Source organism: Ailuropoda melanoleuca, chromosome 7 (genome assembly GCF_002007445.2).
Source record: "Ailuropoda melanoleuca isolate Jingjing chromosome 7, ASM200744v2, whole genome shotgun sequence".
NCBI classification, from domain to species: Eukaryota; Metazoa; Chordata; class Mammalia; order Carnivora; family Ursidae; genus Ailuropoda; species Ailuropoda melanoleuca.
In genome coordinates this window covers 68,505,495-68,532,061 of record NC_048224.1, presented here as the reverse complement: position 1 = coordinate 68,532,061, position 26,567 = coordinate 68,505,495, and the positions used below count along the sequence as shown (strand labels likewise).

The 26,567-nt window shown below is 42.1% G+C and overlaps 1 protein-coding gene across 1 annotated transcript in view; it reads right to left on the bottom strand.

The window, feature by feature from the left end:
* Positions 1–26,567, bottom strand: part of LOC117803067 (protein POLR1D-like) — a 43,512-nt gene that overhangs the window by 5,639 nt on the left and 11,306 nt on the right. The window contains exon 2 of the mRNA XM_034665008.1: positions 10,015–10,089. Coding sequence (XP_034520899.1) covers positions 10,015–10,089 — 75 coding nt within the window. The remainder of the gene's footprint in view (positions 1–10,014; positions 10,090–26,567) is intronic.

The window sequence follows — 26,567 nt, the reverse complement described above, 5'->3', positions numbered from 1 at the left end:
TGCTCGAGGTATCTACACCCTAACGTCACTAGCTATGTCCCAAGACATGCTGCCGGGGTTGGGGACCGACTAGGCCACTGGACGGAGCGGCTGCTTCTTTGTCTGCAGCTCTGACCCACACAGTGCCAGCTTTCTCACCCTGGCCAGCTGTTTCTATTTTTGGTTTTAGAAGGTACACTGGCTCATGTGGGAAGAGCTGATTTAAGGATATACAGATATAAAACCCTAAATACAATGAGCCGGTTACGACTGCATCGGGAGCGTACCCACGACAGCACTGTCAGACTTCAGGTCTGGCATCCTCGCTCTGGCAAACTTTAAAAGTGAAGCGCTTTACTTCACTTCCAAAGCTGTCAGCCCAGAAGCTGTGAAGGCCTCTGCATGCCCCAGGAGAGGTGGGTTTCTAGAGACTCTGTCATTAGAGAGACTCGCGGACTGACTGAGGCTGGGATTGTAAACTTTTCATCTCTCTCTTTTTGTTTGAGCACACGATATAACATAATGTGTACAAAATAAGGCACTTCCTCTTTGCAGTTATCATATTTGATTTAGGAAAAACAGTAGACTGTAAAACAAACTTAGAGAACAGAAAGGGGAAGAGATATGTAATTTTTTTCTTTCTGATTTTAATAGTTTTTGTCTTTACTGCTGAAGGACAGAAGTAGTAATATCTAGCATGCTACAGGTTCAGACATGCCACTTTTTAAAAGAAGACGTTATTTATTTTAGAGAGAGAGGTGGGCGAGGGGCAGAGGGAGACAGAGAATCTCAAGCAGACTCTGGGCTGAGCTTGGAGCGTGATGTGGGGGCTCAATCTCAGGACCTGAGCCGAAGAGTTGCACACTTAACTGACTGAGCCACCCAGGTGCCCCAGACCTGGCACTTTTGGATTCTAAAATAGTTCCATGAGTATGAGCCATCAGATAGTGGCATGCAATCACTAGCCAATGGGAATCGTAACACAGCTGACACTGACTTCCAGGAAGCAATCGCCCCATGCCGTTACATTACTGATGTCACCTCGTTCCATTTCTCTAACCATCCAACACTTTATGGGTGGACAAGAGAAGAAGAAAAGCAACTTATCTGAGATCCCAAGCTAGTAGGATTGGAATCAGGGGGTCTGATGCCAAGGTCCACCCTCCCAGCACCATCCCAGATCGCGAAGAAGGAGCAGAAAGAGACAAAGGCCCGCCATGGTGTAACCAGGTGGCCAATCACTAGAGCAGTGAGGCAAAGAAACCACAGGTGAAGAGCTGACAGGCTCTTTGTCCCGCACAGGCACCAAGAAGCACATCTGTACGCAGTGTCAAGTGGAGAGTCGGCCGACACGGACAAGGCTAGGGCAAAGGCAGAGAACTCCCTAAACACACTTGATCTTGAGAGTTGTGAAGTACAACAGGCATTGGGAAATTATGGTTCTTATATTTACGGTGAGGAAAATAGAGGCCTTGGGATCGTGGGAGCAAGTTTCCATGTGGTGCTCTCCAATTCCCTCCTTTATTCCACAGCCACACTCACTCCCACACCGGCAAGCAGCACTTTCTCTTCCATTCTGTGCATTCCTTTGCACCGTCATGGATGTGAGTACAAAATAACACCCATAGAAAGAAGCACGACTACACCCCGAACTCTCCAAGAAACAAGGGTAAGGTAATGTTTTTAATCTTGCTGCTGTGGGTGATGACAACTCATTTTGTTGCTTAATGCTGCCACAACCACCATAACCACCCATGGTGCTTACAGTTTATAACCTGACAATCAAATGCCACAGCATGTGGCCACCCGAGAAATTCTTCTCTAGTGCGATGACCGCCATTACCGGACTGTTAATCCTTCATTACTCTGTGGACAACAGTCCTGACGCCCAAGGTAGGTTTTCAGTGTACTCGGGCCCCAACGCTATACCCAAAAGTAATGGGCAAGAGTTGACACATTTGTACATATATACTTAGACTATTAACTGATTTTTATAAAAATCTGAGAGTCTTGCGTATGTAAGGCATTAGACTGGGTCCTGCCGCGAAGAGAAATCCCAGGCTATCTGCCTCTGTATTTGCGCTCTTTAGCAGGCCGCCAAGAGGATCAGAGGAGGCAGAGCTGTGAATGGTGGTGTCCTGGAATAGACGACAAGGCTGTTGTCCTCGGCCTTCTGCTCCCTTAGCTGCACATGCTATTTCCATAGCGACATGATCCAGTGCTAACACACGCAGGGCTCCCTGATTCACTTTCATAACTGGATCTGAAAGGCATGTGGGAAGCAGCACTGACGTGCCTGCGTGCTGTTGGACAGTACCACACTGAAGAGAGGTGGTGTAGGACAAGGAGCATTAAGCTGGGGACGAGAAAGCAAAGGATGATCATTCATCAGCAATTAGCTAGCTGGGGCCTTAGGAAACCCTTTTGGGCCCCACGTTCTTTAGGTATAGAGTACAGGCTTTGGATCTCTGGGGCCCTGACATACTACCAAGAGCCTCCTCTATAAGCCACTCTGAAATGGGAGCCCTTCCTTCCTCACCTGCTGGTTCCAGTACGCTGTGCTGTGCTCACCTGCTCACTTGTCCATATCCACCAACGGATTAACAACTTCAAGGCCAGGACAGGGAGTCTTCTTTACTGCTGCCCGAGCCTGGCCTCTTAATATACCTACTGGTGCTCAGTCAAATGAATTAAAAAAAAAAATGCCTGCACAAAAACTCGAGAAATAACCAACAAGCTGATGACATGCAATGGAAGAACGATGTAGGTGATTTTTCCCCTTATCACCAGAATGACCACCACACCAAATAGAAAAGCACCCCAAAATGCCATTTTCCTTAAGACGGGGTTAAGAAAACTGAAGAATCATTTTTTGTCAAACTCCATCTTTGTAACTTTTCGTACCAGAATATAAGCCTTTCCAAGTATTAAGGCTGAGGTTCTGCAAGCCCTGGACTCAAAGATTACACTGGGCTACAGATCAGCTGATGTGAATGTGACTAGAATAAAAACAGCTTTGTGGACAATGAAGCCGGGCGAATTTCTGAAATTTGTGCTTCTAAATTCCTTTATGTTGACTAAAAGGAAGTCATCTGGGCCCATATTTCAGCTTTCTTGAGGCCTCTGTCAAGAACAGCTTCTGAAGAGATTCTTTTGCTGAAATACATTCATGGCAGTACAGAGCACCAAATGGTCTCTTTCTTTATAAAATAAAAAATGGCATTCCATGGTATTTTCTTGAGTTCAGCAATCTCTTTCTGGCAATGGCTCAACTACGTCACTAAGATCTTTTCATGGAATATCCAAGAGGAAAGAAAATGGCACTCTAGTTCTATTTTAAACTTTAAAGCAAATATAAAGGTCTTCTAGATGCTTAGAAAAACAGACCATGGCCCACTAGTAAGCAACGGATTGTCTACTCCGTTAAGATCTGTCCAAGAAGGTGTGTTGACAGGGATGGAACTTGGGACTCCTGTGGCTGGGCGACCGGCTACCCAAGTGCTATGGAGCTGTCTGCCCCTGGGAGAGGGGGGAATGCTCTGAATTCTGCAGAGCAGGTTAGTCTCATTCTTTGTAATATAAAGGGATTGCTACGGTGGTTTTCAAATTTGTGTGCACTTTAGAATCACCTGGGTATCTTTTGAAAATCCCAAAGCTCAGGCCATACCCAAACGAATAATCTCTGATGGTGGGACACAGATATGAATATTTTGGGAAGCTTCCCAGATGATTTCAAATGTGCAGGTAAGTTTGGGAACCACTGGATTAGTAGTTGAAAGTTTTTGTTAACACACACACACACACACACACACACACACGGAAAACCAGTTATTCTCCCAGGATGAGCACGATGGGGAAGATGTTCTTTGTCTCAGCATCAGGGAGCAGAAGCAAGTCACGGCCGTCCTTCGCCAGATCTGTTGGCATAGCCCGTATCTGGCAGGGTGTGCTGAACCAGAAGCTGCCTCAAGGAAGAGTACTTGGTGAATGTTTGAACTGCAAGTGAACTAGCTGGTTATTCAGATGTGAGAGAGCCTGTCACTTTGAGGAAAATAACTCATAGTTTTCACTGGCAATGATGAAACTGGGGCTTTCAAGTGAAAGAAAATTAGACGTTTGGAAAACTGTGTACTTGACAAGTTCCCAACATTTAAACATTGCTGATGAGATCAGCGGTGATATTTACAAACGTATTCTTCTAATATTATATAATGAAATGTGTTAACATTTGGAGGATGACTCAGTGAACCAACATTTTTGAGGTGACCAATGTATGACGTTACCAAATCATGTATGAGGAGAAATCCAGTCACAGTGCAAGGTAAATGAAGGGATTTTATTATAACAGAACATGAAAAGTCTACATTACTAAAAAGAATGTTAAACTACCACTCGTTGAGGTTATTTGCAAAGTTTTAAAGAAGGATTAAAGAATACCATAATTTTCTGGAAAGACTATTGAAATATTTCTTCCTTTTCCAAATATATATTGGTGTGAGGCTGGATTTTCTTCATATACTTCAATCAAAACAACAGACTGTAGAAGCATACATGAAATTCCAGGTGTCTTTTATAAGCCAGGCATGAAGGAGGTTTGCAAAAATATTAAACCATATCGCTTTAATGCAGTATTTTTTCCACAAATACAGTTATTTTTATAAAAGGTATATTATTTCCTTTAACATGTAATAGGCTTATTATTTTTAAGTGTATTAATAAATAAATTCTTTAAAATTGCTCAATTTTAATTTCAAATACAGTAAATACTGATGATAATCCACATAAAAAAGGTTCTTTGTGGTCGCCAATAAGGTTTTTAAGAGTGTAAACGATCCTAAAACCAAAAAATCGGAGGACCGCCATTACAAGACAATAGAGAAAAACAGCCATGTCAGCAGGCATTCTTATCCTGTAGATTAATGGGAACTTGGAAGTTTCACATCCTGTTCTCCCAGGATCCACCTCTTCTAAGTCTGGAATGCTTTACTTGGTCTGCCATCTTTTACTACCTTTTCAACATGCTTCTCCGGGGCTCCTTCATGGGAAGATGCTGCCAGTTGTCCCCAAATATCCGTTCTTTCTTTCTTCTACAGTAAAAGAACCCCAGATATTTGTCTGGCACATGACTTCCTGGGGAAAAAAAGACTGACTTCCTGACCTTATAGCTGAGCTGGGTGAAGACATGAAACGAAATTCTGACCAATGGCGTGTCTGTAGAAATGGTGTGTGCAACTTCTGGGCAGTGCCCAGAGGGAGGGGGCGTGCGCCATCCTTCTCCTTTCCCTCCCTTCTGCTAACTGAAATGGGGATTGAATGGCTGCCACCACACTGGACCACGTGGAAAAGAATCACACCCCATGGCTGGGAGATGTGGAAAACCGGGAGAAACCGGGGTCCTTGACAACTTGGTGCAACAGCCGACCTTGCTGATATAATGCCCAATGAGCACATCAGTACTCCCACAAACGTCAAGATGACCCGTGCATGTGGTAACTCTCTCCAGGGGAAACAGAGCTGACACTGATACACTAGTTCTTTCACTACCAGAAAGTTCTACTAAGCCAGTAAGTGGCAGAAAGATTGTCAGGATAAATGACTTCCATCCGGGGAGCTGCCTAGAAGCAACTGATCTCCCTGAACACTCCTAACACAGCAAGAACCCTGACTGACATTTTCTTATTCACTTGTCAAGCCATGAATTCATGATTGAGCTCTACACTGATTCTTTCACACGCGGTACTGGGTTGGGCCAGTGGCTGTGGTCAACCTGATCACAGCCCTGCCTTACACTGAACACCAAAGCAGCCTGCCCCTAACCCACTTTGTACTGATGTGATTCACTTGAGTAGAGGCACATGTATCTCTGTAAAGGACAGAGGAGGGCTGGAAAGAAGGTAAGAGCAGATCTGACTAACACTGATGGACTGCTGCATGATGGGAATCATGCCGAATGTTTCCGTACATCTTATCTCACCAAATTTGTGTAACTATTCTTCCAGGAGGTGGATATTTTCTTGAATCTAAGATGATTACATATGTTACATACAGATTGACTCGCACTGGATTATTTCATTTTACATCACTTCATCCATAAATATATCAGAATGAATTTCTGAAAGAAAACAGCTTTAAAAAATGAAGTTAACAGCAAAACCCTTATCACACTTAAAAAATCCACATTAATTCAAAAAATCCACATTAATTAATATCATTAAATAACCCCATTGTTTCATAAATGTCTTTTTATAGTTAGTTTGGATAAGGATCCAAATAAAGTATATATTTTATTTGATGTGTCTCAAATCGATTAATTCATAGGTTACCCCTCCTTCTTTTCTCTGGAATTTGTTAAAGAAACTGGGTTGTTTGTCCTGCAGAGTTCCCCACGTACTGGACTTTGTGATTTGGGGTCGGTTAACGTGTTCCTCCGCCCTCAGTACTCCCTGTGAACTGTAGTTTTCACTGGAGATCTGATCAGATTTGGGTTCAATCTTTTGACAAGGATGTCTCCTAAATGGTGCCATGCTCTTCCTACTGCATGTTTTCGTGGCACAAAGATGGGTCAGTGAGTTCAGGTGTGGTCAGTCTGACCTGGCCCAGATCGGTCCCCAGCAGCTCCTCATCTGGTCAGGTTAGCGGCCAGTGACCTTTGCCGAGGCCCAGTGTGTCCTCGGGGATTGCAAATGAGGACACTCTCTTTATTTTAACATCGGGTTTACGAGGTATAATTCATACAGAATAAAATTTATCCTTTTTAAGTAACAGCGTGAAGAGTTTTGATAACTGTACAAAGTCATGTAATCACCACATCAATCAAGATGTAGACTGTTTCTGTCACCCGCAGAGATCTGCAGTAAATCCCTTCCTTCTGTCCCCATTTCCTGGCAACCAGTGATCTGCTTTCTGTCTCTACAGTTCTGGGTTTTCTAGAATGCCCACATAAGTGGAATCTGACACTGTGCAGCGTTTTGTGTCTGGCCTCCTTCCCTTAGCAGGGTGTCCCTGAGATTCATCCATGCCATGTGTCTGCTTCTGTCCCTGCGGAGTAGCACTGAATGTATGGTGAGAACCTCAATTTGTTTACCCATTCATCAGTTAGTGGACATTTGGGCTGTTTCCAGTTTTGAGCTATCATGAATAAAAGTGCTATGCATGTTACTGTGCACATTTTTGTGTGGGCTTCAGTTTTCAATTCTCTGGTAATTGGTTAGAAGAACTCTCTATGGTGAATGCATAAGAAAGAGCCAGGTAATTTTCAAAATGGCTGGACAATGTTCATTTCTGCCAACAATATGTGAGCGTTCTAATTGTTCTACATCCTTATCTTTATTTGGCACTGTCAGTCTTTTTTAATTTTAGATATTTTAGTGCACGTAGAGTGGTAACTAACTATGGTTTTAATTTGCATGTTCCTGATAACTAATTTTTTGAGCATCTCTTCATATGCGGATTGGCCAATCCATTATCATTTTCAGTGAAGTGTTTGTTCAAATCTTTTGTCCATTTCTAAATCAGATTGTTTGTTTTCTTATTGAGTTGCTAAGAATTCAAATGAATGATCGTCTTCTGCAGTCCTTGTACATTTAATAGACACAGTTCTACAAGGAAGTTTTCTTTCAATAATTATTTGGTAACCCTGAGGTATAATTTGTACAGGGAACAGGATCAATGTTTTATTCTTCTCTATTTGCCAATTTTATGAATAATGATTTGGTTCCACAGCATTCTCCAAAAGGGACCATTAAGCTTCTTGTTGTGATTATCATTATGACTTTATGGATTTCGACATGTTTTAGGTATCTCAATCAGTATAGCTTTATTCTTCTTGGTGATAAAATTATCCCAGCTGGTACGAGGCCTTTCAGGTTGTTTTCTAAATCTTTCTGACATCACCTTCTGGCTCCTCTAACATTTCCTGCCTGTGTATTAAGAGTTTGGTCTTACCACAGAGAGGTCTGGTTTCTGGGAGGTAATTTCAATTCTGGGAGGTAATGTCACATCTGACAGAAATGTCTATGAGCTGACCATGGCCCCCCGCCACCCCCCAAAAAAACTCCCAGCCATGTGATTTAGAGTGGGAGCTTTGGGTCATATGGTCTTGGTCAACCTGGAGACTGAGATCAACCATGTGAACGATCAAGCAGTCATGCCTAAATAATGGAATCCCAATAAAAACTTTGAATGCCAAGGCCTGGGTGAGCTTCCCTGATAAGCTGGGTGGGTAACATGTCCTGACTCCACCGGGAGAGGACAACAGAAGCTTCATGTTTGAAACCCTCTCAGACAATGCCCTTTATGCCTCTTATTGTTGTTGACTTTAATCTGTATCCTTTTCCCGTAATAAACTGTAACTGTTAGTATCATAGTGTTCTGTGAATTGTATGAATTTGTCAGTGACTTAAGGAAGCTGAGAGTACTTTTGGGAACTTCCTGAATTTGCAGTTAGTGTAAGAAGTGAGGGCAGTCCTGGGGACTATGACCTCTGACCTGCTGTTTGGTGAACTCCAGGCACTACCTCGGATCAGCAGTCAGTTATTTTTCTAAGGTTCTTGGTCCTCTTTCAGTGAGAAACGGTATTTATATTTCACAATCTGGATGCCAGGGGCACTCACTGCTACTGAGTGGGTGGTCATCATTTCTAGCACTTTTCCATGAACAAAGCTGGAAAAAGCTTTTCTTTTTCTTTCTTTTTTTTCTTTTTTTTTTTTAAAGAGAAAATCTAGCATGGCTTTGTACTGTTATTTCCAATTCAAATTTAGGATTATAGGTTTTTACTTTGAGTTTGTATCTGTATCTCTTTGACACTGGAGATCTGGGTATTTATAACAAATAAATATTTACTTTGCTTTATCCTGTTATAAAATAGTTTCAGAAAAACATCAGTATTGTTGACAATATGATGACTGAAAACAATTTAAGATTTTTTGGTAGTTCTTTTGGCTATAGAGTCAAATTTCAGATCACACGAAGGCGTTCCTCTATGTGTAGCTAAGCCATCCACTAAATGGCTCTTTGGGTCTATTTGCTTGATTTTGCTTGATTTTTAAGGATTGCCTTTTTCCTCTATTTATTTAACTTTGTTTTATATTATGGAAACCATGTGCATGGTTCTAAGAGTCAAATCTACAGAATGAGGTATATTCTGAAGCCTAGTTTCTACTCCTATCTCATCTCTACATCTCACTCTTTTTAATCACCCACAATCCTCCACTGTAGTGGGGTCTACATTTTAGATAAAAGACCTAATATCAGCATATTTATTGAATGCATGTGTTATTGCTAAAGTAAAGCTTAAAAATGCTTAAGATTAAATTCTTTTTTTTTTTTTTAAAGATTTTATTTATTTATTCGACAGAGATAGAGACAGCCAGCAAGAGAGGGAACACAAGCAGGGGGAGTGGGAGAGGAAGAAGCAGACTCATAGCGGAGGAGCCTGATGTGGGGCTCGATCCCATAACGCCGGGATCACGCCCTGAGCCGAAGGCAGATGCTTAACCGCTGCGCCACCCAGGCGCCCCAAGATTAAATTCTTAAGGTTAAATTCTTCCTTTGTTTTTAAACTTTAAGTCTTAGAGCTGTTTTGTATATAGAAACTGCAAAGGCAAACTTTAGTTCTACACAGCTGAACTGACGCATAATCAAAATACTTACAAGTAGAATTTTAAAAAGAAATATCAATTTACTAAGGACTATAATGAAAACAGAGATCCTTAAACAACGGACACTGCTATATCACTCTTACACGGTGCCAATGGGCAGTCGTATCTAATGTTTCCTGGGGGTTTGTGAACAAAGCGATGGCAGCGCCTTAAGACCTACTCTCCTGTCCACCCCTCCTGTCCTCTTCTTCATGGTCTCAGAGCCCCCCTAATCCAGGCCCTCAGCAGGGCTCCCACTCTCCTGCTCCCCTTTGGGTTAGATATCTTCCACAGCCACAGTCCTATATTCCCACCATCTGCTAAAGATTTACATTTCCACATCCAGCCAAGACTTTCTCTTTAATATTGTTTAAAGGGAGATTACTCAAGAACTTACCAACCCATAGGTCCCATTGTTTCTGCTCTCGTTTTCCCACGTTTTGCCTCTTTAAGCAGTTCTTCAATTGCTTTCCTGATGGGGAGAAAAAGAGATTTGAGAGGTAGTCACTACACTGAATTCTGAAAAATCAGTTCTTTCCACATATATGACCTTGCAGAATGAACAGTTTGCGAAGCATAAAATTTCAAAAGTGGGGAGAAATTTCCAAAATTTAAAAAACATGGTTGATAGTTTTGAACATATAAATAACATTAAAATATACGAAGGGGAAAAACACTGAAAACTGAAGACAAAATGACAAGCTATATCCATATTTAAAATGCTAAATGCATTATTATTCTAAGAAATAATAATGAACCCAACAAGGATAAGTATGTTTTTGCCCCTTACGGAGTGAGAGAGAAATGAACACTCTTTGCTCTATTAATGGGGACTGGAGCTGACATAACATTTCATGAGAATAATTTGGCAACATGATAAACAGCCTTCAAAATAATATATACCTGTTGACCTAAAAATTCTACTTTATCTTAAGAACATGGGCACAGTGTGTATTGGATAATTGGCNAGGGGGGGGGGGGGGGGGGGGGGCGTGGACACACAGAGGGAGAGGGAGAAGCAGACTCCCTGCTGGGCAGGAAGCAGGGAACCTGATGCAGGGCTTCACCCCAGGACACTGAGACCATGACCTGAGCCAAAGGCAGATGCTCAACCGCTCAACCGACTGAGCCACCCAGGCGCCCCTGGATAATTTTTATTTCAAATTTATTTGCACGTATATATTACATAGGAAACTATTTGGAGGGGTGTTATCATGATGGTAAGATGAGTTTCTGGGTTATTAAAAATTTTTTTTTGTTTGCTTTTCTGCATTTCCTATCTTTTCTAGAGTGAATCTATGTTATTTGTGCAATTTTTAGAAAGATATTGGGGAAAAAACTCCAGAAAATGTACTTATTAACCATATTCTGAGATTTTACTATGTCTAAGATACTGTGCAAAGTGCTATGGATAGTAAATAGGAAGATGATCATTCCCGACTTTACCATTACTTATGATATATAAATACGAAAGTTAAGAAAAGAAAGGTATAAAGTTGGAAACCAATACAGTCCAAAGACAGAACTATGTAGCTAATCACAAAATTTTGAAACTGGTAATTATACATTGATTCTATATAAAAAAATTTAATTATGCTATTATATCACTACTATAGATACAATTTACATAATCCTCAAATGATTGAACATTCTATGAATATTTTACAATGATTCTTGTTTTATAAAAGCACATAGCTTAAAAAAGCAAATATTATTTAAAAACTTATAATAAAATACAGCAGTGCTCTGCATCATCCTTCTCTACCCATCAAAAAAATCCAATTTCAACCCTTAAAAAAAAATCTGTTTCTCCTGGTATTTACCTCCATATTGCTATAGTATGCTGTCAAACTATTTCACCACCTTCTTGATCTTCAACAAACCTATCTGGCTATTTTTGTATAATTTACCTATTTTTAAATAAGCCCCCATTAACAGTGAGATCTTTAAAAGATGTCTTTTCAGCTGACTTAGCAGCTGACTCTTTCTGCTCCATCCTGGAGAGCCCACTGGCCCAGGTCAGCAAAGAACCAAACACTGACCAACTTAGGTGCCCTCTGACCCCCTGCCTGGCCTTGTTTGGTCAGATTGTGTTTCACAGCCCAGACTCCTGGCATCGAAATAGGTAAGTGCATCTGCTTAGCACATTTCCTCTGTCGGGGAGGAAGACCCTCCTCTGCCCCAGGGTCCCTCTAGCTGGACTTAGAACCAAACTGATAGAAGACCGATTAAGAGGAAAAAAATCAGATTCAATAGTGTACATAAGGGGATTCCACACAAACATGAAATTTCAAAGACAGTGAGGCAACGTGAAGCTTATATGAGCTAAGGAGAGACGTGGGGCCTGAGGATACAAAGGGGAGGAAGACCATTAGCAGGAAGGTGAGAGGAGAGAAAAATAAGGTTGCTCTATTATGCAGATCAGTTTCTTAGGTAAAGGGGAGTCTCTGTTAATAGCTCTCTTCCTGGTTCAGGCTCTCCTTTCAAAGTAAATTTAGGCAGTTGAAAGGAAGGTAGAGAGGTTTTCCTGCATCTGCTGGGTTTTGATTAACTCAAAATCATCTTTATGCCTAGTGGCCCATCTTGGGGCAGCCTGCCCTTGGCTCCTACACGTTCTTTCTCCCATCTCTTTACAATAATAGTAATACATCCTATTGATGTGATCTGAAGGCTTTGTCTCATCCCGTATTTCATGAAAAATGTATCCTATCTAGCTCCAAAGATCCTTTTTCACCCTCACAGATGTAAGTTAAAAATCAAAGGGTAAAAATATTCCAAATACACCTCTTCCCCCCCCCCATCAGTAAGTGTGGCATTTTCTAAATAAAAACAGGAATCCATCACACTTAGATCCACCCGTACTTACATCTCTCTTCCTGACAACAGAAAGTTATAAAATCTTAAGGGAAAAAGCTTGTTTGGGCAGTTCTCCAATTACGAACAAACTATCAGTCACATATAAACCAGAATGCATTTTCCCATAAAATCCATGTTAAAATGTTTATCTGGCTCTCTTGGACCAGCCCAAAAAAGCCCGTTTGTGTCTTAGTACAGTTGAAATGCGGCACATCTGCAGAAAACAATACTCAGTCCAGGACCTTGCAGAGATCCCGAGCCCATATTCTAGGCACCTTCAAGAGTTTGACGTTGATTTTTTTTTTTTTTAATTTGACAGAGAGAACGAGCACAAGCAGGGGGAGCCACAGAGAGAGAGAGAGAGAGAGAGAGAGAGAAGCAGTCTCCCCACAGACTCTATCCCAGGACCCTGGGACCATGACCCCAGCCCAAGGCAGATGCCTAACCGACCCAGGTGCCCCAGAAGTTGATTTCTATATAGTTTTGACTTCATGTAAAACTATCTCCAGCACTGTCCTTAACTTCATCTGCCGTGATTTCAGAGATCTGACTTACAACAACAACCAAAGAGAAAAGAAGGTATGGGTATGAGAAAGGCTGCGGGGGTAGAAGTAATTCACTTGTGACAGAAGACCGGCGGGGGCGGGGCATGCTCAGTCTCCAGCAAGCATGGGAGATGGGACCCCACTGCCCAGGCTGGGGTGTAACCACACTTGGTATTTGTAATTGGTTTAGTTGGCATGGAGCTTTATCTCTGGCAAAGTGCTGCTCTACCTAAACAGCACAACATAGTTACGGCAACTAGTTTACAGGTGAGGAAAGTGGTACCCTGCCTAACTTGCCCAAGGCAGCACTGCTGTGATCCTGAAGGAGGAGTAGGGGAGAAGGGACAGGGGAAGAAAAGAGGGGGTAGGGGAGGGGAACAGGGTGTAAGAAAGGGGGAGAGGGGATAAGGGGGCAGGCGAAGGGAAGAGGGAACGGGGAAGGGGAGAGAGGAGGAGGGGGCACAGGAGGGCGACACAGAGCAGAGGAAGGGGAGAGGGGGCACGGGAGGGGAAGGAGGGTAGAGGAGAGAGAAGAATCCAACACAGAAAACACCCCCTGCACATGTTTAAGGCTACATATCCTCTGATCTTCCTGTTCGACCAGGGATCTTCTCCACAAACGTTTGCACAGCAAGTCCTGAGGAATCCTTTCCCCTTTATCACTAAAGACAAAAAATAAAATCAATGAGAGGGAGGCCGCTGCGTCTGCACTCACTCGTCCACACTCACTGGGAGAACCAGAGAGGCGGAGGAAGGAAGGACTGCGCTCTATTTTCTCCTAAGAATGTTGAGCATTTGTTACCACCTCCCACCCCAAATTCTCCTGCCCGTGCTCTGACTGCAGGGCTTTACTTCCAAAAGAACGATTCCTAGCAGTCGCATATTCTGCCTCAAAATAACAACACCATCTTCAAAATTCAGGGGAGAAGAATAGAAAGTCAGGTAGTTCTTCGGGGTTTGGACTGTGGGCGCTATTGTTTTTCCTGGAAATCTTGCTAATGATTCTTCGGGAAGGAAGGAGCAGAGCCAGATTCTACAGCACATTATCCCAGAGGCCGAAATCATCAAAGATTATGAAACATCAACCTCAGGAAACAAGATAGTTATTTAACAGGAGGATGAAACGGAAGCGTAAGCTGCATTAAAATACAGCAAAAGCAAACAGCAATATGGAAGCACTAAGTAAGTACACAGAGAACTTGAGCAAGTGAACAATTATTCAGACACAAATTTAGTTCTGGGTAATTTTTATACTTAGATTCTTCCACATCCTAAAGGTTTCTTTGTAAAACAAGTTCATTACATTAGAATATACAGTTGGATGCAAACAAGAAGTCCAAGCAAGCCAGCTCGGTAAGCAGACCGTTCTCTGGGCACAGGAACCAACTGCAGAAGTTTTCAACCATCCACGTGTGGACGGTCTCCACCCAGTTTTCCATCCTGGCTGGGCTTCCGCAGGCCTGCCTGTTCGTTCCATTAGCCAGCTGGTACATGCTTAAGGAATGTAAACGGATGATAATAGCAGCTGAAATAGAAGCCAAGTGGCAATGCAAATCTGGTGCAAAATCATCTTAAAATCCAAAGTGGAGCAAATTCATTTTGAGTTATCTGGGTCTATGTTTCTTTTTACTCACATAAATCAACCGAGCGTTAACTAACTGTATCGGTATATAGAAAGGGGAGCGAGAAAACCAAGGCAACTGAAATCAAACAACAGAGATTGAGAGCTGGCAAATTAAATAATGAGGAACAGGAGAAAATGAGATCTCTAAAGGAATAACATCAGAAAAGCTAAACATCAAGTAGTTGTTCAAAGAAGACACAGAGGGGGAAAAAAAGGACAAAAGAGAGTCCGAAGCGGCTTCTATGGTGCTGCTTATGTCCTGATTTGTGACCGAGGTGCTGGTGACCTAGGTGCATTCACTTTGACTGCTTATCAGGCTGTACACTTACGATTTGTGCACTTTTCTGTATGTATAATTATAGTTCCAAAAAAAAAGATCACTAACAAAAAGTTACCTTTGATCAACCAAGTGTATGGTATCTGTCACATGATGGATGGGAAAAGCAGTTGAAATAAGCTGTGTAAGACTAGCTGAGAGTCTTGTGTTCAAACGAGCATAAGCTGGTGACAAGCACACAGACTCGGAAAAGGGGCAGAAACCAGTGCAGTGACATTGGCTGTTGCTGGCCGGGCCCAGCGCATCACCAGCGCGGAAGGCCACCAGCTCATGCCCGAGTCGTCCACACACAGCAGGGCACGGGGCAAAATTTACAAGCAACTTTACTACAGCAATCTCAATGTGTTCCCATGGAATGATAAGTTTTGAAGAAAAAAAAAATGGAACAATTTACTTGATCTTTAGTAAGGATTTGATGTCGGACCACAGAGCACTGATAAAAAAACAAAACAAAACAGGGACAGACGATTCAGATCACTGCTGGACATCTGCCTACAGGCTCATATCAGTCAGCAGTAATTAGCAGTGGAGTGACCACGTGGATTGGCAGAAACCATAGGACAAAGTGTGGGTTCTGTATTATTCAGTAATTTGATTATAGATATAGATGAAGAAATTCAGGCCGTCCTTATTTAATTTCAGAAACCATCAAATTGTCTGGGTTCATCCATCAGCTGTAAAGAAAGGAAGAAAACTGAAATTGTGGAAAAGGTTTTTGAAGGTAAAACTGAACAGGAACATTGAGATCATTTGGGAAATGAAAAGAATTATTTATAGATAAAAGATGGAAGCATAGGAAGTTACTTCTACAGGTTATGTTAAATTTGGCCAACCTCTATCAAGCACATTCTCCATAATATGATTTCTATGGTGAGCAAGGCCCGTCCCTGTAGAGGCTTATGGTAAGGACTGTGTATCAAATAAGGAGCTGTACGTGTACATTAGAAATAAATATCGGATTACTTGGGGAATGTGGAGAGGAAGCCTCTCTCTCTCTCTCTCTCTCTCTCTCTCTATATATATATATATATTTTAAAGATTTTATTTATTTATGTGACAGAGAGATAGCCAGCGAGAGAGGGAACACAAGCAGGGGGAGTGGGAGAGGAAGAAGCAGGCTCCCAGCCGAGGAGCCCGATGTGGGGACTCGATCCCGGAACGCCAGGATCACGCCCTGAGCCGAAGGCAGACACTTAACGACTGCCCCTCAATATATTTTTATTTATAACATAACAGGGAGAGTTATGGGAAAAGTTGCTTCATTTTAAACAACTTATGCTGATAAAACACCAGAGGTCAATGGAGGAGCATGACTTTGATTGCAGGATTAATGAAACTTGATGATTTCATGCCAACATCATCAGAAAATAAGAAGGAAGTGGTGTTTCAAGCAGTGCTGGAAAAACCAAACATGTGGATTGCTTTTTACTTTGTACTTTTAACTACAAGGTGGTTATGAGGATAAAGTATTTCATCTGGATCGAAGTGTTCTGTTTAGAAGCACAAGACATAGGATAGGTGTTTTTTACTTGACCAAACTCCTAGAGGTCAGGAGACTGGTCTTTTTCACTCTCGTTTCCCTGTGCCTGGCACGTGGTTGGTCCTCAGTTGAGATTTCGGGAATGAGTGGGTTCTGGGTGTGAGTGGGACAACAACGCAAGGATTTAGAAGTAAAAATGCTGTCTCTGCAGCCAGAGGAGGATGAAGAAGAGACGATGCTGAAGGACACAAGGAGGATGAAGACACAACAGTGAGATCATGTGTCGCAGGGCAAAGAAATGCGCTGAAAGGAGCCGATGGCCACGGGCAGCTTGGGCCTCTCCCGCGGCGGCCCGGCGAGAACAGGAGCACACCAGAAGCGCAACCCGGACAGCATGGAGTATTAGGCCGCAGTGGGAAAGCCCAGACGTGCACCGAAGATGGCGACTCTGCTCAGAATGAGGCAGAGTGGGAATTTTTCCTGTCAGGATGGAGGCTGCTTGAAAATCTCAGCAAGCTTGCTTATCTGGAAAACACTTTTCCCTTTGTGTGCTACCAGAGATAAATGACCTTTGTTTGGCTTCTAATGTCATTCTTTCTCGTCATGATGCAAACGGGTAAAGCCCACTTCGTTCGTCTCTGTTCACATTCTCTAACCTCCATCTTAGTGGAGACGCTAATTGCACTTTGAAATACAAGTACTCAGCGTTGGGAGTCTGAGCAAGCTACTGGAGACTGAGGTGGGAGCTTACTGGCCTGTCTCCCCAAGGCCTTGCCAGACATGACGTGCCCGTTGGGACTACCACATTCTTGGGCCTTAGCTTTGTAAGTCCAGAACCCCAGTGTGGCTGGGACACCCAGCCCAACAGCAGCACTGTATCTGCCATTACACGGGGAGCTTTCATCAGGCCACACTCTCTGTCCCAACCGCTCTGCACGCCAGCCACATCCTTGTCACCAGACATCCAGATTATGTTGTTTCCTTCTCTGCAGGCCTCTCCTGATCTCCTGTTTGCTCCACACCAGTAGATGTTACTACCACTCCTTTCTCTTAGGCCCACCGAGGGGCAAATAAAGTCCCACAGACCATATTTGGAAATATTTACAAGTTATAAAATAAGCTAAAAGCTATTAAATAAATATATTCATTTCTACTACCATTTTAAATATACCTTCATTACAATAAAAATAAAAAACATAAGCTATTTTTTTTAAATGACTGGAAGTCAGCAAAATACCAGAGATGATAGTACTAACTTACTGCACACACTGATAATTCTGTTTATGAGTTGGTAATATTTGGATGAATACAGATAGATACATAAAGATACACATTCATATATTATGTATTTATTCCATAAAATTTATTTTCTTGCCTTGATTTCAGCAAAATCATTATACTGTTAAAATCAAGATTTTTACATAAATTATGTATTTTTAAAGATTTTATTTATTTATTTGAAAGAGAGAAAGAAAGCAAAAGAGAAAGAAATAGAGAGAGAGTGAGCACGAGCTGGGAGGAGGGACAGAGGGAGAGGGAGAAGCAGACTCCCCCTGACTGGGGAGCATGCTGTGGGGCTCGATCCTAGGACCCTGAGATCATGATCTGAGCTGAAGGCAGATGCTCAAGCAACTGAGCCACCCAGATGTCCCCATAAATTATGTCCTCGGGACATAAATTATGTCCTATTATGTTCTAAATAATCTAAAGTATTAAAGTATTAAAAAACAACATATAACTGCATTTAGTGTGGATAAAATTTTAATATATTTGCCAAAAGGTTAATTACCTTAAATGTAAAAAATTGAAAACCCAAGTTTCCAATGTTTTAAAATTTTCCTGTAAAATAATAAAATAATGACTCAGTATCAAACCTCTTGTATGCTCTATATAAACCTACGTATTTACATATATACAAGGAATCTGGTTTAACACTGCAAATGTCATTCAGCCTCCAGGTAGGACCATTCCTAATACGGGCCTAAGTCACAAGAACCTGTAGAGCCATGAAGTGAAACCCTAAGACAAGCAGGGAAATGGAAGCTGAGACAATTCAACAAGCTACTGTGTCTTTTCTCTTCTAACCCTTCTGCACCTCAAATCCTCCCTATGCGCCAAAGGAGTAGCTGCCTCAAAGTCAACAGTGGTACAACCCACCAAACTCCATTCAAGGATGCAGGTCAGAACACGAAGGGGGTGTTTCCTGGGTTACAAACTGCACTGAGTGCCAGATACCTAGTGACAGAGGGACCTGTGTGTGTTTGGGATATATGGGGCTGCCTTCCTGCCCAGGTTCAAGGAAAGTCTCCTTTGAATATGGATAAAATAAGCACTTAATACGCACCTCTAGGGTTACGATGAAATGTCATAATGGCAACAGGACCTACATACCACGTATCGTACATCTAATCCTCACAACTCCTCTACGTAACGGCTAGTCTACTGAGAAAGAGGTAAGGAGAGGGTAAGGAGAAGAGCCACAGGAGCCAGAAAGCGACGGCCTGGGATGTGAAGTCTGCGGCCCAGGATCTTGGTTAACTCTTACACTGCTCTATTAGAAGGCACGCTTCTAACCCTCAAGAAACTCAGCCTAGTGATGGAGAGGCATTTAAGGAAAGATAGTAATATGTTACTGTATTGATCTGTATTCATGACAAGAACTGTTGTAGTGAGGGTAACACTTCAGACAGACCCTCTACCTCGACATTGACTTTCTCAAATCTCCACAGCTTCCGTGATAGGTGACTTCCAAGGATGGGTTATTATTACAGAGAGATGACCACTTCAGTTAATAGTTAATATGTGGGCTGACTCTTATTAGTTTAGCTCTTAGAGGGAAGCCTTACTGCTCAGGTCATAAGACGCTTCGCCATAGAAACGGCCTCAAAACAAAATGACCTCATTTTCAAAGTAGTTAAGTATCTTTTACAGATATTTATTCTTCAATCCTGATTAAGGAGCCACATGCAGAAAATACAGGGATTCCTTTTCAGTTTATATCATAAGACCTAATTACATGTGCCATGGTAAATTTTATATGTTACGAAGAAAAGCATCTCTTACTAAAAAAACTTTGTAGAGGTTGGATGGGGATAGTGGAGGATGAACTGAGAAAACAGTAAACTCTAACTAGAAAAGCCCATGAATCCTACCACTCCAGGAACAGCAGCATATCTTTCTGGTAGGGCAAATGTTAAGTTAAAAAATACATGCATGTTGAAATATTAGTAGGGAGAAATACACCCAAAGAATCTAAGGTCAAAATTATTATTGAGCTCTTTTAATCAATGAAAGCATTTTGTTGTCTCCTTAAGAGAACAGATGCTTTGAAGAACAAAAATGATGAAAAGAAAACTGCGAGAAAAAGTGTTTAACGTCTAGAAAGATGGCTGTGGAAGGGAGCCAATATGAGAGCAAAGGAAAACTAACATGGCAGCTGCCTGAAACTGGTAAAGGAGAGGAAAACCTGGAGGAAAGCTAAAAGCCAAAATAGAAAATAAAATTCAACCTCTCACCAAATAGTCATTCAAAATGCAAAAAGAAAAAAAGCCACAACAGTTGTACAAAAGAAAAAGTTACAGTATAAAGCCTCCACAGTGTGCCTGCCCAGCTTTCTTCAGGGAAGGTTGAAGTTTGGCATGCTGTCCTTTGATAATACACTGCATACCAGAGAAACCACCTCACCACAAGCGTGGTCGGTAAATCACTGTCTTAATCCTAAAGGAGCTCCATTTCACGCAAGTGATCTGCAGTTCTCTGCAGACTGTCCTAGACAATGCTTCCTCAGCAGAAAGTCTGGTCAGCCCGCTGAAGCTATCTCCTTCAGTTACGCAGGGCTGCAGTAATCTGCTAGAAAATCAGTTGCCCCCTCCTTGTAGACCTCAGTGTTTGATTCAACACATGATCATGAACCATACTTAGAGCCAAGAGCCAAGGAATGGAAAAAATGAAGACAGAAAGTTCCAGAATGTGTAGGATTTCCTAATCATTTCATGATCTTTAAAAAGTGCTTTCATTTTAAAACACACCTTAGAAACTATTCTCTTTAAGTAGCCTTTCAAGATAAAAAATTTACCTGTCATCAATTGAATTAAGCAATTTTTAGGAACTGAACAGGAAGAAAACCTATTGATACAGCGAATTCTTAGAAATCCAGCAATGCACGATGAGTTGAGAGGAAGAGAAAGCCTGCACTTCATAGGCACCAACACAGGCTCAGTGACCACCCCTGGGCCTCTCGGTGCAAGGCGGAGTCCAGCCGACAGAGGCAAGGTATGATGAAGAGCCCAAGAAGAGAGAGGAACCCATCCAGAGCAGTGTGCTTCCCTCACGCCTGTGGACGGCCAGTCCTGGGCCCCCTCTTGACCGCCCATGTTCCCTTATCTTTCACACTAGGTATCAAAGAGTACTTTGAGAGATATATAGTAGTTTCCCCTACAAAACTAGCAGACAGAGTTTCTGGGGGAAGAAAAAGTACATATACACACAGACAATATTTTCTACATCGGTAATTAAGTACAAGAATCTACTATACAAAAATAATTTATTGAAACCAATCAGTATGTTCTAGACTCTTTATAAACTCTCTAGTGTTTCGAGTTTCAAGTTGTCTTTCAGGTGCTAATTCATACAACAATGAATTTAAGTAGAACAGGGCAATTTTCAATCCCATTTTCCAATTTATTTTTATTTATTAATTTTTTAAGATTTTATTTATTTATTTGACAGAGAGAGACACAGTGAGAGAAGGAACACTAGCAGGGGGAGTGGGAGAGGGAGAAGCAGGCTTCCCGCTGAGCAGGGAGCCCAATGTGGGCCTGGATCCGAGGACCCTGGGATCGTGACCTGAGCCGAAGGCCGATGTTTAACGACTGAGCCACCCAGGCACCCTGCCATTTTCCAATTTAAAAAATGCTTCTCTAATGTACATACAAGTGCACTGGGGGAAAAATTCCATTATTTCTCTAATGTAGTGGTTAATGGAATTGAGCAGGTAGGCACACATATGAACCGAACTTTGGGAGTAGTGCCCCTCTGAGGAAAACCTTTTACGAAGTTCAAGGTACTCAACTTAGATGGCTCACCAAACCAGTGAGCCCAAACCGCACAAGTGTGCAAGTGAGGGTTTACATTTCCTTCTCAAGCCCCCAGAGAGGCTGCCCTTGTAGGCGGCCGAAGTTGCAGAGCCCCGCTGCAACGCAGACACGTTCCTACAGATGCTGGGATAAACAGCCCGGGAGGGGGCACCAGAAAGGCGGCGGAGAAACCCAAAGGGTAGGAGCCAAACCAGCACAGGAGGGCTAAGTGCTGCAGGGGAAATGCCCAAAGCAGGGAAAATTCCACACTGCCAGCTAACCCAAGCTTTGGGTTCATACCGTGCCATACAAACAATAGATCAACGGCCAAAAAACGAATCCACCCAGGGTGATACAGCTGGTGACCTGGGCACCCGCTAGCTACAAGACACTCAAGAACTAGCCAACGCTGAGTGGCACTTCATTATTCAGACATACGAATTACTTGCATGTGATGATCTAGCCAAGAAACAGGAAAGCGTGTTCTGGAATGAATGTTTCACTATGCATTTTACAAATAAATGTCAAAAACCTTAAACACAGTTTGCCCTGTCCCTTTCTTAGTGCTATGCTTTGAAGTAGCTGCACCGACTAGGGCCGCTGTGTGTATTACTGACATGTAATCCATCCTTAGGGAAGGAGCGGCAGCTGCAGCTTTGCCGGCCGGAGCAATACTAACGAAGAGTTTAGTACTGTATGTTAAAAATGGAATAGGTATCCGATTGAGACTGCAGGGGAAAATGAGAGGGCTATATCATGCTGATTATCCAAACAGCATAATTTGGCCCGCTCCCAACGTCTGATGTACTCTTATGCTTACAGAAAAGGGCACTGTGTTTTCAATACAAGGGCTGAGAACCTAATTCCACATCTCGCTTGAAATATCAAAACCCCAAATTCACAATTCTCCCTTAGCATTTGTTTGATAGAAATTGGACCGTATGCTAAATTTCTATATTAATTTCTTTTTTTTTTTAAAGATTTTATTTATTTATTCGACAGAGACAGAGACAGCCAGTGAGAGAGGGAACACAAGCAGGGGGAGTGGGAGAGGAAGAAGCAGGCTCATAGTGGAGGAGCCTGATGTGGGGCTCGATCCCACAACGCCGGGATCACGCCCCGAGCCGAAGGCAGACGCCCAACCGCTGTGCCACCCAGGCGCCCCTCTATATTAATTTCTAAACAGTGTTTCCAAAGAGGTCTCAAATCCAAATATTTACAGGCCTTTTTTTTTTTTTTTACTATAATATGGAAGGAAAGAAACTGAAATGAAAAACTAAATAGTTATCTTTTTCTTTTTTGGAAAATTTAACTCAAAGTTATTGGACCCCCCCCCCAGCTCCCCAACCTAAGAGGGCATTTCTCCATCATCCTGGGTTGGAAATATAAGGGGATAGACTATAATTATGATATTTTCACCCAGGATCATTGCCTTTAGAGACCAGCACTGCCAAGAGCAGGACTACCACCACCCCAGTGCTATGGTGTGTCCACAATCTGTTCTGAAACACACGCAGGAAGCAAACCCCGCCCAGCAAGGGCTTATGGGAAACTTGGTCCTGGCTGGATTCAGGAGTGGTACAACTGGAATTCACTTGGCCTAGCAAATGTTTCTTAAAGTAATTTACTATGATTGCTTAATCATATAAAAATGAAAACCTGCATAAAATTACCTAAATTATTAACTTCAAAGCATGATAGATCAAAACCTTTTAATATGCAAACCCACGTTTTATGTTGGAAAACTGTGTCATACAGTGGGAGCCAGCTCCACCAGCCAGCTGGGTATTCTTGGGCAAGTTAGCACCTTCGGAGCGTGTTTCCCTCTGCAAACTGAGATTAAGGCCTAGCTCACAGATGCATTGTGAGGAATGAAAAAGATGAGAGGTATAAAGGGCTTTCTTTGTATTGATGTTTCTTAGGAGGGACAACGTAGTTCACGTAAGGATCTGAATCTGGCAAAACAGACCATTTTTAAATCTCAATATCTCCTTCTTTCATTTTTATTCTGTAAAGAAAAGCTTCCAGAATGTTCATTTTTATTCCTTGCATTATTCTGTTTTGATGAAAAGTGGAAGGATTATATTGGTCCAAATAACATAAAGGAAATTCTATCTTCCTATATATAGCCAGAGGAATTTCCTATGTACAATGTATTTGATATCAAAATAATCAGCCTGCTTGATAGAGCTAACCAAGTCCTCTGGTGAAAATGAGTGAAGTTTTAAAGGGCTAACGGGGAGACGGCAGAAAACCAGTTGGGAGAGAACTACCTCAAACAGACAGGACCTACGAAATATGTGATCAGAAACAAATTATACAAAAGCCCCTTATCCTATGTATAAAAAGAAAGCCAGTGGTCCTGCTTTAGCTTTTCAAACAGTTCATTGCTTTCGTTCTTGAACTAGGTCTGCTCCAGGCAATATGGGCAGGTGGGTAACTTCCCAGTGAATGTGTGCAACACAAAAACACACATTCTGGATAGTTCAAGCTTCAGAGCAGGGTTTCTTACCTAAAAGACCCAGATTGAATGGAATTTCCAGGTAATTGTTCTATCTTTATACATTCCCTACTCCATTTCTTTCTTTTTTTTTTTTTAAGACTTTATTTTATTTATGTGACAGAGAGACAGCCAGCGAGAGAGGGTACAGAGCAGGGGAGTGGGAGAGGAAGAAGCAGGCCCCCAGCGGAGGAGCCTGATGTGGGACTTAATCCCGGAATGCCGGGATCATGCCCTGAGCCCAAGGCAGACGCTTAATGACTGCGCCACCCAGGCGCCCCCCTACTCCATTTCTTGATGCTTTTCAGACGGGATTATGCGGTTCTTACTTTCTAGATCTGGATCAAGGACATGTTCAAGTCTCCTTGACAAAGTAGCTACAACAGAGTAGAGAAAAGGATGTGTCCCAGTCCTGCCACTTACTAGCTCAGTGATCTTGTGATCTTGGTTACCTTATCTGTAAAATAGATACGTCCACTGTTCCTTCAGAGTTCTTATGGGGATCGAATACAATTGTACATATAAAGCACTCCAAAAATGTAAGGTATTATTTTAAGAAATTAAAAAAATGGTTATATAGTATTGATAACTGTGTGTTAACTAAAACACACAGATATTATATAATAGTATCTATCATGTGCATAATGATTAAACAGCAAAATACATTCTCATCGACCCTCAGCAGAACCCTTGAAGTTATTGTTCCCTTTTTGTTAGACAACTAGGGCTGACTCGCCCAAGGTCAACTGGTAAGGGGTACACCTGATTCTCCCCCACATTCAGAGTCTAACTCCACATCCAGAGTCCTTTCAACTAACACATACCCTTAATTTACTCCACCTGTGAAGATGTGTTCTACACCTTCAGGATGATGAAGTGCTGTTTTGGTACAACACGGATTAAACAGTTAAAATGAACGTAAAGATAGCGCCGATGAAGTTTAACAATATGGAAAATGGTATTTTCATGAACCTAGTATTAGTAAATCCATATTTGGTTTCCTAACCAGATACTCTCTAACTCACTGACTCTTCATGGTTAAGACAGACAAAGAGCAGCCTCATTTCCATCATGTTTCAGCCTGAACTTGGAAATAAACAAGAATTACTGGTCCACAGTTTTTCTCTCAAACTGAACTCTTTGGAGCGTATGCTCTGACAAAGCTTTGTTATCTTCATATGTACCTGAGCGAGGTAACACAGGCATCAGCATGGACATGAAAAGCTGAACCTAAGGAATCAGGCTGTCCTGGGTCATACCCACATAACAGCCGTATACCCTTAGTCTGGTTACTTCTCTGGGCCTCAGTTTCCTTTCCTGTAAACAGGGAAAACACTCTCTACCTTGAAGGAGGAGTAAACTGGTTTTCCCACGTGGCTAGGCAAATCAGTCATCTTACTTTACTGTCACAGTTGCGTGTCTGCTTGGCCGTCTGCTTTTGGCTAGGGATAAGCCCAGTTGGCTTCCTCCTGTCCTGGCTTGTTCTGAAGCGCATTGCTTTCAGATGGGGACCAATTTATTAGAACAAGAAAATAGAAGGGAACCCTTGGCGTGCTTGCTGCAAGTCTGGGCAGCAGGCAGTGACACACCTGTAGGCTGACACTTCAAAAGACAGACATTTTCAGCAGAATAGCATCTAATCAGACACTCCAATTTTCTCCATCCATTTGAGAACAAAGTACAATCTTTGCCATGTAAATAAAGAAACAAACAGGAATACATTTGTAGACCCAAGTCCAGAAGGCTTGGATTATAAGATCTAAGGCAGAACATAAATCCATCGCATGTACTCTGACACACAAAGAACAGGACGATTATACTCTTTACTCTTCATTCTCAGGGAATGAAATGATAATTGATGCTTACATTTTATATTTTATATTAATCGCTTTGGAATAAAGATCCTGTTAAGTATTCCAAGCCCCAGGATTTATGCATAAGTATGCAGGAAAGTAAGCAAGCAAACCAGGATCTGAAATAATTTTAGTTACGGAATCTCAACATGTGATCCTTAACTTGAAATCTGAGTTCCAGTTAAAATTGAGTCTGAGAGCCCATATATAACTTAGCAAGCATGGTGGTAAGAAATTAAGAGCTGTTCACGAGGATCCAAGAGAAAAACGGCAAGAATTTGCTCATCTGATTGTGGAGCTAATGTGATAAAAACGGCACACTAGACATCAAATTATAGAATGGTCCATTTATTCTTCGTTTTGGCCTTGTGATATTGTGATTTATAAGAAATATTTGGTCTTTATCCTTTCCTGGCACAGAGCTCCTAAAACCCTCAGAATTTCCTAAAGGAAGAGAGCAATAAAGGGGTCTTTTGTTATGGAGGTGACTTTTAGAAAGCCCTTAGGTCACCTAACAATGGGGACTGGTTGTCCTATCCCCAGACCTCTGGGGCAGGGAGAGGAGCTGGAGATTAAGCTGTCACCAAAGGCCCAGGATTTAATCAATTATGCCTAATGATGTCTCCTTGAGTACCCAAAGGTCAGGTTTTGGAGAGCTTCTGGATTGGTGAACATGTGGA